Here is a 12,770-nt window from a genome sequence, read left to right as displayed (position 1 = left end):
ATGATGATACCATTTACATTTTCGTATCCCTGTCCATAGGCTCTACAAACATTTTGTTCAGATCTCCAGTGATTACAATGCATTTCCTGTTTTAATCATATGTTTCCAACACGTTTTCATCGAAGCCAATCTTCTCTTACGTTCCATCTTCCTTGCTTCAGTGCATACACAAACTTACGTTTGTACCTGAAGCAAACGCCACACCAAAACTGTGTTTTTCTATCCTTCCACTCCAGATGAACTCAGACTAATATCTTATAAGTTCTTCGACTCTTCAGACGTCTGTTTAGTTTCCACAACTTCCCAAACATCCAGCGTCTCTTCTTATCATCATCATCACAACTTTCCGCACCTTTTTCTTTTTAGCAAAGACTGGCAATATATACTGCGATAATGTTGGATGTATTTCGTCTGCATTTGAGTTCCCATTCGTACACAGAGAAACCCATCCATTCTGGGCTAGATGTGACAGTCTCTTAAGCCTTGGTAATATGTTCGGCTTCCAGGGATTGCCATATGTCCTTTAGTCCAGGGTTGTATATTCTACACTGAATGCACAAAACATCATTAGGTATTCCTGATGATGTTTTCGAAATGCGAGACGCTGGATGTTTCATTTTAGATTTCCTTGCGAGAATTATAATTACTTGTGCTCCTCTAATTACGGTTCATATGTCAATTCTTTTCATCCGAAGACTTTATTATATCAAGAGAGAATGAGGTACGTTCCATCCATTTTCCAGTTTCAAATGGGCGCGATTTAAAATGGCCGCTACCAGAAATCATTTGCAGCTAGAGGGGTTGAGTGACGGGGAAGCCTGTTTGTGTGTGTGTGTGTCCTGCACTACCTTATTGATTTGCACGTCTCATGCAGAAGACTGTGGGTGGCGGCAGAAGGCCCTTCGCGTGAACATTGATTCGCCCGGATTTATTATATTTTTTCCCAGGGTAAAAGTGTATAAGATCATCATATATGAATGGATTAAGGCCAAGCTAGGGTTGCTGTCATAACAGTGAGGGGAATCTGGTCGTAAATGAGATAGAATAGTCGGACGCTTTGACTACCACTCGGCCGAAACGCTAAAGATGATGAATAGATTGCGTCGGGTTTGTTGACTCTATTGACACTGCCCTACAAAGGAAAAATAAAGAGAAAGAGACATTCATGAACTACCACAAGGTACTAATATCTATGTTACTTTTTTAGGCATAAACTGAACCCAGTTTGCAATGTAAAATCATATAAGTAAAATAATTTGGATTTCTGAGTCATTTGATAGGGAAAAATTGAGAGTTGTAATTGGATACCATCTCTTTAATGAGAAATGTTCATAATATCTAATCTGCTATAGATCTCTCAGCCAGAGTAATGGGTACTAAAAGAGACATGTAACTCGTTTTCAGCTGTGTATCCCGTCTTTCATGTCGACCGGAGCTTAATGAGTAAAGTTTGGAGTTGCGATGTTTGGTTACAATGTGTTTGAGTTCCACCAGATGAATTTCATACATGCATAATAATGACGTTATCTTCTCGTGATATCTAGCATATGAAACATATATATCCATATCTGTATCTTTCTCTATACTTACCAAAGGACCTCTTTTTGAGGAAGAGTCATTGTGTTTTTAAAAGAAAAAAGTCGTTCTACTCAGGACCTCTCTCCGGGAGACTCCACGTCTTCAAGTCTGCGCCGCTTCCAGTGGCAGGGAATGATAGGATCCACAGGAGTGATAAATGCTTTAACGAGGCTGTGTTCCCAGTGATGTAGCCTTTCCAAAGGTACTATATACTCGCAGTGCAAGCACAGGTAGAGGGAGTTTAGCAGCCCCGATATATGTATACGAGGGGTTAGGATTTTCCCCACGTTTTATATCTTTATTCCTTACGTCAACCTTCAAAAATTTCTTTGGTTTGCTCTTATGTGCACGGGCAGACAACACACGCCGTCGCACTGTAAGACTAAACCTGAACAGGGGAAATATCGCATAGTTACCTGTAATGTATGACTTTAATAATCCATTGTGGATAACACGCGAACGTTCGTTCAGACACGACCTGACACTGTGTATCTGTATCTTCCAGGATTACCAAGTAGATCTGTACCTTCGCCAGGCGTGGGTAGACGAACGCCTTAACCACGCCGACATCATGCAACCTCTGGATCTCAACGACCCCAACCTGGTAAAGGCAATCTGGAAGCCTGAGGTCTACTTCCCCAACGCCAAACACGCAGAGTTCCAGTTCGTGACCGTTCCCAACGTCCTGGTCCGTATCAACCCCATGGGAGAAATACTCTACATGCTCAGGTAAGGGCACTAAAGTCTCTCATGTTCTTATAGAGGATCAGGGATGATAGACTCTACGTGGCCAGGTAAGGGTAGTAAGGTCTCTCATGTTCTTCCTGAGGATCAGGGGGAGATATAGTCTATATGGTCAAGTAGAGTACCTTGGTCTCTCGTGATCTGGTCGCCTGTTCTTCGGCAAGAGAAAGTGGTTGTGGACGGTGGGCTCTGGTTTCCGTGCATTATATTTGACAGCTGGATACCGGGTGTACGCAACTTTGGCCATTATTCGTTCGTTCTTGGTGCTGCATCCCCGGGGAATCAATGGCAATAAGATGTGAATTTGTATATATATATATATATATATATATATATATATATATATATATATATATATATATATATATATATATCCTACTTTCTATACTAAAAAAAAATCGGCGTTGCACTTAGCATACATATGTGCCAACAATAAAGAAATTCCTGCGTAGGAATTCCACAACAAAGGGCACTATTCACCAGCATCCGTATGCAATGCATGTGTATTTGGGAAGGTTTATGGCCTGCCATTACAAAGGAAGGAGAATCGTACGACGCTGACGGAGGCGATGAAGTGGGAGTGGCTCGCCTTAGGGAATCACTGTCGGTCGCTTTTTTTTTTTTCTTAAGGGCACACGAGAGCCATAGTTCGCTAGGCCATGTGTGCTGTAGCACCTTCCAGGGGATCGGAAACCACAAATTCGCAATCTCTAGATTTCTGCAACGCCTCCTTCGAAGGAGATTTTAGAACAGCCAACAGAAATAACTACTTTTCCTTCCGCAAGGGAAAGTGTCCACCATATAGAGATGATCAGCCACGCTTTATTTCATCCCATTTGGTCATTCTGCTGGGGGTCGTTGCATATGAATACGGGGGTAATGCAATATAATAAATGCTACAGGGAAAATACTACAGTAACGTGGGTGGGTTGTTTCATTTTGGGGAAGTGGTTTGTGGTTTTTGCCACATGCAGACAAACTAAGGCACACTGAGGTTCCCTTGTACTACAAACACGCGCAGAAACACACTTCCATAAACAAGACATACGTTCGTTCACGTCAAAGGCTTCACTCGCGATAAATGTCTTAAAAGTCTGAGCCATGAATGAAAGAGAATATATATATACAAAGTCGGAAAGATATGGAATTGCTTGAACATTTAATGCATGATAAATAAGGAGTTTATATTTGTGATGTTTAGGAAAATAGAGGCCAGACACCTGACGATATAACAACATATCTCACGGTGACATAAAACTTCGCTAATGAGCACAGTTACCTAAGAAAAAAGGAAAACAAAAATGCTCTGGACGGGGCCTCATGCATTTCAATATGTGTTTTTTGTTTACTTTTGTGCTGGAGCTTACGGGATAAGGGTAGCCAATTATAGAATTGTATTCCATGGTTTTTTAAAAAAAAACATCTCATTTTCTTAACTTTGATGATAGTCCTGGTTGCCTCTTAGTATAGCTCATATGCTACAAAAATTCTATAAATTGCAATTTGTGTATATTACACTGCTGTGAATAGAATGCCCAATTATCCATCTCATTTATTTGCAGTAAGACATATGTTAGCTTCTCATAGTCGGTGATATATATATATATATATATATATATATATATATATATATATATATATATATATATATATATATATATGTCGAGTGCAACCGTATTGATGTTTCCTTCTGTCCTCGTGCACCGAACATATTGCTGTCTCTTTTCTTTGTTTCTTCCGTGCTCCTATAACCTCTCCACCTTCGAGTGCCAGGTCCTCAAACACCTGGGGAGCTCAAATTAATCCTATCTATATTATTTCTTTATGCGTCCAAAATCTTGCGTTTATCCAGAGAAATGCTATTATTAGGACCACTTTCTCAGTGTGTTCATCTTTATCTTAGATAATAACCAAGAGTAAGCTAAGGATGTTAGTTATACGATATCAGACTTACGCTAATTCGTATACATCATTAGTAAAATTGAAAGGATATAAAAAAGGTAGAAATACCTATTTCATACGTGTGCAGAAGGCTAAATTTGTGGAATATCTCTACTTGGCCACAATGAAATGTCCCACAGACATGTATAATGTCCATAGACATATGCGATAAATTACACGTTATGTAATGAGAAATCATGGAAGAAAAATGCCAGCGAACAAAAATGGTCAGAATTGATAATCACTCGTATCAAATGTATACCTTAATGGAAAAGCATTGCAATAGTATAATGAACGAGGTGAATATCATGAAGGTAATAACTGTGAATGAAAGAGATTCGGATCTTTGATTTCTTACGACAAGAAAATGACAAGAGAAGTCATTAAGTAGAATTTTATCTTCAGTAGTGAAAATATTTAATGAGCAAACGCTGAGAAATCATTACGCTATGATTATCATTTTCAGTGCAAAAGTATTATCAGAGGTAAACTCTATACTTGTAGTTCTCAAAACAATTTCAGTATTCTCTTTTTTTCCTTCCCTTAGACTAAAAACTATTACAATATCCGAGACTTTATCCGTAACAGATCTGGTATATCTGGATTATATACAACGTGATGATATAGCAATTTGTATTCTCTCCAGTTAATCTTCTGGCTTTCCATTATGAAGACTGACTCATTTTTGGTTACTTGACACCAGAAGTTTAATGAACCGGAATACACTGGCACACGAGAGTAAGATATAGAGGATGAACAAAGGCAGTAAACTCGAGCTTGTAGATACACAGACAGACATGCACAGATACAGACACACACACACACACACACACATAAACACATACACATGCATGATCATACACAGATGCATGCAAAACACAATTTTACTTTTTCATAGAAAGAAAAAAATCATTCCGTTAAAAGCAATGCTTCTGGCTTCTAGCTCACCTCAGGTCAAGTCGAATAAGAATTCACTGTGTGGTTTATGGGCGTCAGAAACATCCAACATTACTTTCAGTCAATATGCAAATATTGAAAATATTAAGCATTGCTGTTTAGCAAGTAACGCAATTGGCCACTACCACCTAACACGTGGATCCTTGAGGATTAGTATACAGGCTTAGTATAGTATGCAGTTTACGCGCTGATATATCATAAAATTTTCTCCATCCAATACAGAGCAGAAATATTGCACTTGTATTTCCACAGGTACAGTGATGATTGTGAATGAAACATTTCTTTCGTAAATAACGCCGACTGAAAAAACAAACTGTATTTGCATTGGCAGGAGTGACCTGAATGTATTAGTGTGTGTGTGTGTGTGTGTGTGTGTTGGTGTACCTGGATAGGTATTGGTGTACCTGGATAGGTGTCGTGTGTGTGTGTTGGTGTACCTGTGTGTCGTGTGTGTGTGCGCGTGCGCGCGCAAGTAATAAAAGGTATCTATCCATGTTGCGAATTTTGGTCGATTCGCACATATTCCCCTGCAGGAAAAAAATCAAGACATATTTGTTGTGTATATGTGAAGATTTCTTCTCTCGTTGGGATAGCTCATTTCTTTCCCTTTCATCTCTTCCTTTTTTGTTTCTATGTTCTTTCCTTCATCATTCCCTTCCTCCTTTTTCCTTCAAGTTCTCTTGCTCTTTTCATTGATATTCTTAATTACTCTGTCAACCCTCAACATTCCCAGACTGACTTCAGAGTTGTCCTTCAGTGTCTCATCCTTGTAAGAGATGCAGTTGATCAGGTCTCCGCTTTACCAGTCCACACTTCCGCTGCACCTCCTCCATTTGTAATATAAAGTCTTCTCAAAGAGAAATGCTTCACTCTTACTCTCTTATGGCACTTGATTTTTCTACCCTTCTAGATCTGATTAGCATTTTCAACTTTTCCTTCATTTACCATAATTGAATAAAACGTATCTCCAAGTTTCTCATGTTTCTTTGTCCTTCACTTTTTCGACGTTCTTTCCTGCACTGGTCTCTCCTGTCCTCACTTCATAAGACGTATCGCCTTTTAATGCCCTATTGCCCCACTCTGCTACCTTCTATTTACTGGTCAGACATCCATCCCATCCGCGTTCGTATCACTGTTATCTTGCTGGCCAGTGCTTCGCTAGCATGTATCACAAAGGTCTTTTTTCCTCTTTTCAAAGCGAGCTTTCCGCCACCTGTTGGCTCGTATGTTGATTCCTTCTCACGTGAATCCTTTGCCCTCTTTCTTTTACACTTTGGGTTTTGCTATATAGCCTTCTCCTCACATTCGGATTAAAATCTGTTTAAGCTGTTCATGTTTGTGTTCGCCTATCAAATCATATATCATTACCTGCAGGGTAATCTTTTTGCGTTCCATTCATTTTTCCCTTCATTCACAACTTCACAAGCTTCCTTGATAATAATGAGCAGCTTGCAAAATCAGAGATATAGATATACCTTCTTTAGATATTTCGTAGATGGTGGATTAAAGGTCTAGAGTGTGCGTCTATCATCTAAAATTTCGGCGTGATTTGGGCGTCGGGCATATGAGAGTGAAGATGGCTAAGGCTCGGGCAAGTGGTTGCGCGTTATCAATCGGAATTCAGGGGCTTGGTAATCGGTGAATGAAAATCGGGAGAGAGGATATTAAGGGCTGGTTTTTGGAAGACGCTCACCAGGAGGAGGAGGAGGAGGAGGCTAGGGGGGGAGGTTGGGTTTATGATAAGATTCAGCGACCTGAAGTTGATAATCGGGGGGGTTTAGGGGATCGGAAACGGGCAGTCCATCATCTGAAATTGGTTATCGAGCATCGGAAAAGACGGAAATCGGGTGTCGGGCAACATTCGTCGGCTATCGAATATCGATAGTCATTACTCGGAAATTGGATGTAAGTAATCGGGTATCGTAATTGGGAATCGAAAGCCATAAGCTTGAGTGGCAGTGTTAAGGACGCGAGATGGAAGCATCGTTCCTTGTACCGTAGTATTTAGGAAGCAACATCGTTACGACAGTAACAAACGTGGCTGCTGGGGTTGGCTCTGGCAGACCCTCGTCTTTTATTTTGGTCATTCAATTTTCTTTCCTTAACTTCAACAAGTTGCAAAAGTATGATTACGTTAGGTTTAGTACGATTCCAATTTAGGGCATGTCCTCTGAATTCTGCAACTGTTAGTTAGCGCTTAAGTTTCCTGTATCGGCTTTTTTCTTTCCCTTTATGTTTACAATTTTTTTACATCCACCGTTGTAAACGTCTCGTGGAGATAGTTGTAGGTAGAAAAAAACGAATAAAAAAAAGGGGAGATCTGCACTCCCAGAGAAATTTACACTGGTTGTAAATAATGCGTTGGGGGCGTTTACAGGCTGCTGGCAAAAAGGGTGGAAGGGTAGGGATGCACAGTGAGGAAATATAGACAGGGGTGGAACCTCTAAAGGGGAGGAGAGAGAGAGAGAGAGAGAGAGAGAGAGAGAGAGAGAGAGAGAGAGAGACTTATCAGTACATAGGAAAAGTTAGATAAAAATAGATATATAGATTCGGAGACGTATCAAGTAAGGGACAAACACTGCAATGCATTGTACAGAAACATATAACAAATACGTTAGTAATACAAAAGGTAAAAGATGAAATATAACTGGGAAATGGAAAGCAAAATTGTGCACTAAAACCTGGACGGACTCTCCTCGTGAATACTGAAGTGTATAATTGAACTAAGCCTCGCTTACCCGGGGAACTCTGAGCTCACAGTGGAAGCAATCCGTTCACATCTGTTGTATCATTTCCTCATGAAACTCATACCTGGGTTCTGGCAGCGAGGGGAGATCAAGCTAGGGATTAATACCTCGGTGATTATAGGCTCCATCATTACAGTGGCAAGACAGTACGCAATTCATTCTTCTGGTACTGGCTGGTTTTAAGGTAGGGAAGGGTACTATCATAGGTCTGTATGAGGGTGTGCGTGGTGTGTACGTACATAACATACCATTTGTCGTTCTACTACGTCTGGCAGCTTTGCTCAGTGAACAATGGGTGTACGTCTGGCAGTGTTGCTCAGTGACTACATGGACGTATGTCTGGCAGCGTTCTCGGTGACCACATGGGTGGGTGGCACCAAGGCATGGCACGCTTGCCTCGGACCAAGAAGGAACTCTGTTTCAAATACAGTGTTTTCGTTTTCGAGAATTGAGAAATAATTACATATACTGTTTTTATGTACGTCTGTACATCACTACATGCTTGCAGGAATACTTGTGTGTGTGTGATAAGCTAAAGCACTCTAACTACATATAAAGATACATAAGTTCACACGTTACCACAAACATAAACACAGATTTATATATATACACCTACACGCATAGTCATACATACATATACATAAACACAAGCACACACATACAAACACAAACATTTGTATAGGCATATATATATATATATATATATATATATATATATATATATATATATATATATATATATACATACACGTGCACTCCTTTCAGAGAAAAAAGGACTCGCTCATTCCTAACGTTTCCCTTGAACACAAGAGCCAGGGAAAAAAATATGAAATAATAAAGGGCTTATTTTTCTTTCTGAATCACGACGGCAAGTGTTCTACACAGTGCTATTCTTTTTCCCCGTTACCCTTGTTGTGTTGGGAAAACAGTTCTGACTGCAGCGGCACCAGAGCAAGAATGATAATATATGAAACATATGTGAGGGGAGAGTTATCAGAAGGGCTGAAATTTCAGATACATTATCCGTGCAAACAGAAAAGATAAAGTAGAACGTAAAATGCAGGAAGATGCGCTAATATAATTTCTTATGTTTGAAAAAGTATTTGAGAAAGACATCGGAAACCATAGAAGTCGCAGTGACCCAAGACGAGGTGCTCACCCACGCCAAATCATGTAAGGCGCAAGATGAGCTCTTGATTATGTCCTTTGACTTTTTTGGCCTCTCATGTCTTGTAGCTGTTCGAGTATGTAAAGGTCAATCTACATGCAGTGGTGGAACTCGCAACCACACTATTCAGTGTTGAGTTATGGCGTTTACATGATGAAGACGTAGGGTGGATAGGCTTAGTCGTATATACACATGTGCTCATATGTAGAGAGAGAGAGAGAGAGGGGGAGGGTGTAAAGATGAAAAAGATATGTTTTCAAAAGTATTTTGATGCAGAGTTTGGTTCAGATAGGAGTACTATGAGGAGTAAGATCAGGAACACAACCGTACCTTCTCTATATGACTGTGATCACCATCTTTGCACATCAACACCGCAGCGAGGTGACATCAGTAATACCACACACGCACACACTAAGGTAATATAAACACCCCCCTGTGGCCAGCCACCAGCAGGAGCAGTATCTCCTCTTCTGCAGATTTCAAAAGTATCGAGCCCCTCCTCTAGTGATGCTTATGCGTGTTTACCTTAACAGAGTAGCTGGCTGTCAGGGGACGCTTTCCCGCGTTGTTCATTTATGAATCTTGTACGTGTGGAAGTTCTCGTGCGGTTAATATTTTTCTCTTGAAAATCCCTTTATCATCAGTGTCCTTTTTTTTCTTCGTGTCCTAATTTCACCTCGTGGATAATGGAAAATTTTACACGTGATGAATAACAAATCATTCTTGTCACCTTAAAAGACTATTTATCATATAAATTGCAACAGATTTCGTTGAATGCTGTTGAAAATTTCTGGAATACTACGAGCTCCTGGAGAGTAGCATCCGGAGTAGTCGATTTTTTCTTCATGTACCAAGGGAAGAGAGTCAGCGCTCCTGCTGCAGGCTCCACACCCCATACGAACGGATTATAAGTACCATAACCGTAGGAAACTAAGAATTCTTGACGTAGGATACGCCTCTACTTCTACATTCCACGTAAAAACATTACTATTTATTCATATATGCAACAATCTCTGATGAAGACTATATCTATCGCGTGTATACTTTTACGTGTATACCAGTGTGGATGACACTAGCATACATATACCCCTGTGAGAGCGTCATTGTTATACACTTGTGATGTATGTATGAGACGTGACGACAATCATCCTTTATCATATTTCAAAGACACCCATCCTCCCTTTACATATACACGACGCTCGATCTCGCCCACAAGTCATACGACTCGCATCTTCTCTGTTACACTAAAGATCCCCATCCTTACTCAAACGTAAACAACATCTACCGCACACCAATAGGCATCCAAAAGGGCTTGAAGGACCGGGACTCCCAGATATCGTATGAAATCCTTATTTTCAAATGGAATGTGAAGCCCAGAAGACGAGAGTGCTAAGATGTGAGTAGGATCTCCATCTTAAAACATTATTAATGCTTTTTTATGCTGCAGTGGTAGTATACGGCAAAGTTCTCTTAATGCCTAATGAGCTATAGCATACTAAACAGGATTTAGGGGTATAATATCATTACATCCTTTTCACTTGACTATTATTTTGTGGAAGTGTTTGCTTCAGTTAGATTTTAGTGCCCGCTAAATTTTGTAGAAAACAGGAGAGTATGCAAAATTCACACTATGGTATAGAGAACATAAAGATAGTTTACTCTGGTATAGAGAATATAGTTTTTCTTCTAATGATCACTTGTAAATTAGAGACTTTGATATGCATAGAAAACCTGTGAAAATTGATGACTGTTAGATTTTGAAGGCTTTATAGGTCGGCAACAGTTCTTGGTAATTGCGCCACTAGAAATGTTCTGCATGTTTGTATATGGTCATGTCATCTGCCCCTACCCCATCCCACGACGCCAGCAGCCAAAAGCCTTTGTCCTGATACCCTCCAGTGGCTCTCTCCCTCTTGGTGACCTACACAACGTTCTCTCTCTCTCTCTCTCTCTCTCTCTCTCTCTCTCTCTCTCTCTCTCTCTCTCTCTCTCTCCAACAGAAACCTTCACATTTTGTCATACAAAGCTACCCCTCAGCATTAGAAAAAAGATTCCCCTCTCCCTTTGCTTTACACACAAGCATTCGCCTCTCTTGAACGACCCCTCTGTACCTTTCATTTACTCGAAGACATCAAATTCACATTGGAAAGTGTATCCTAGAGAGAAGAAAAGCTGCCTCCGATCGTTTCTCGCAAATCTCCCACTCCTGTAGAAAAATATCACACCTCTTTTCCACGGCTGTTCCTTCCCACCTCCCCCTCCCTCTCTTCCCTGCCAGAGGCCCCTCGTGTAAAACAAACATCTGCTTATATCACGCCTCCCTCTTCATAATCCATTTCGTAAACATGTCCAAGGAGGCTGTTGCCCAAGATGGTGTCTCCCTTACATCCCAAATCGCGGTGTTGATGTTGAAGCCTATATTAACGCTGGTGTGGGCGTCAAGATGAAAATAAAAATGGGTTCATCAATATGGAGAATTATGTCGTCCAGGGAAAGGGAATAGTCTTGGAAGATGAGGGATCTGGGAGCAGTTTGTTGGAGTGTTCTTGGGATATTGTGGTGAGAAAGAGGAAACGAAGATAAGAGAAGAAAAGGAGGAAGATAAGAGAGCCCAAGGGATGCTGCATTGCGACAGTCAAATGAACTTGAATAGATGTACTTGTGTGTGATTTTCAACACTTGTTTTCTCTGTATGGCATGTTATAGTACTCCTAAGCTATGTGGTGTAGCAATATGCTCTCAGGGTTGCAAGACGGTGTGACTAGAAATATTTCCAGTGTTTAATGAAGTAATAAATTAGTCCACCAAATCATCTTGTGAATTTCTATAAAGGTCTTATGTTGACTTCCAGAAAAAAATTACATTAATTAGGACTGAGATTCAAAGGCAGATTTCATAAGCTGTTTCTTGACGAATAGCCTACAGATGGGCACAAGTTTTCGTAGCTATAAGATGGAAAGCAAATTCATAAGAACAGGGATATTCAAAGCATCTACCGTAACTCAATCGCTGCTCCATAAGAGAGTAAATGGAATTCTTGAAAAAGCAAAAGCAAATTCTAGGTTTCACTTACCATCTCAATCAAAAAATAAAACGTTGACATTAAATCCATTTACATCGGAAAACTTGGTAATATTCACGAGTGAGTCAAGTCTTGCAAACATCTTAAGGAAATTAGGATATTTTGTCAAAGTACTTTAGTGGACTGAAGGAAAGAAGAATTAGGAGAATATTGCTGAAAGAACAGATGATAAAATATGAGGTATAGACACGGTTTACATATCGGACAAAGAATAAAGGAAGTCTTATCCTCTCGACACAAAATGAATAATTGTGCGTTGTATTACAGAGACTGTTAAAGCTTTATCAAGCTTGGTAAACAGACAAGAACAGTTGCAGAAAAACTAGTAGCATTGTCTACTTAGACGGAAAAAGCAAGCACTCTAACAGCGTTATCAAGCTAAAAAAAAATTTAAGCTTAGCATTTAACCCGAGTGTTCTATAAAGGCATGCAGCCCTCTGTGCGTGTGTTTGTGTGTAATTACCTAATGGTACTGTAGGACGAGGGAGCTACATGCACGTATAAGGGGCCCCATCACTTGAAGTTTGTTTAACAAGCACATTTCTAAACTTTC

The 12,770-nt window shown here is 40.1% G+C and overlaps 1 protein-coding gene across 5 annotated transcripts in view; it reads left to right on the top strand.

The window, feature by feature from the left end:
* LOC139759554 (glycine receptor subunit alpha-2-like) overlaps nucleotides 1-12,770 on the top strand; it is a 269,976-nt gene that overhangs the window by 150,247 nt on the left and 106,959 nt on the right. For all 5 annotated transcript variants that reach the window (XM_071681818.1, XM_071681820.1, XM_071681819.1 and 2 more), the window contains one exon: nucleotides 2,084-2,307. In XM_071681818.1, the coding sequence (XP_071537919.1) occupies nucleotides 2,084-2,307 (224 nt within the window). The remainder of the gene's footprint in view (nucleotides 1-2,083; nucleotides 2,308-12,770) is intronic.

The sequence above is a fragment of the Panulirus ornatus genome, chromosome 33, assembly GCF_036320965.1.
Source record: "Panulirus ornatus isolate Po-2019 chromosome 33, ASM3632096v1, whole genome shotgun sequence".
NCBI lineage: Eukaryota > Metazoa > Arthropoda > Malacostraca > Decapoda > Palinuridae > Panulirus > Panulirus ornatus.
The sequence above is the reverse complement of the archived record's forward strand: the minus strand, read 5'-3'. Positions and strand labels throughout refer to the sequence as shown.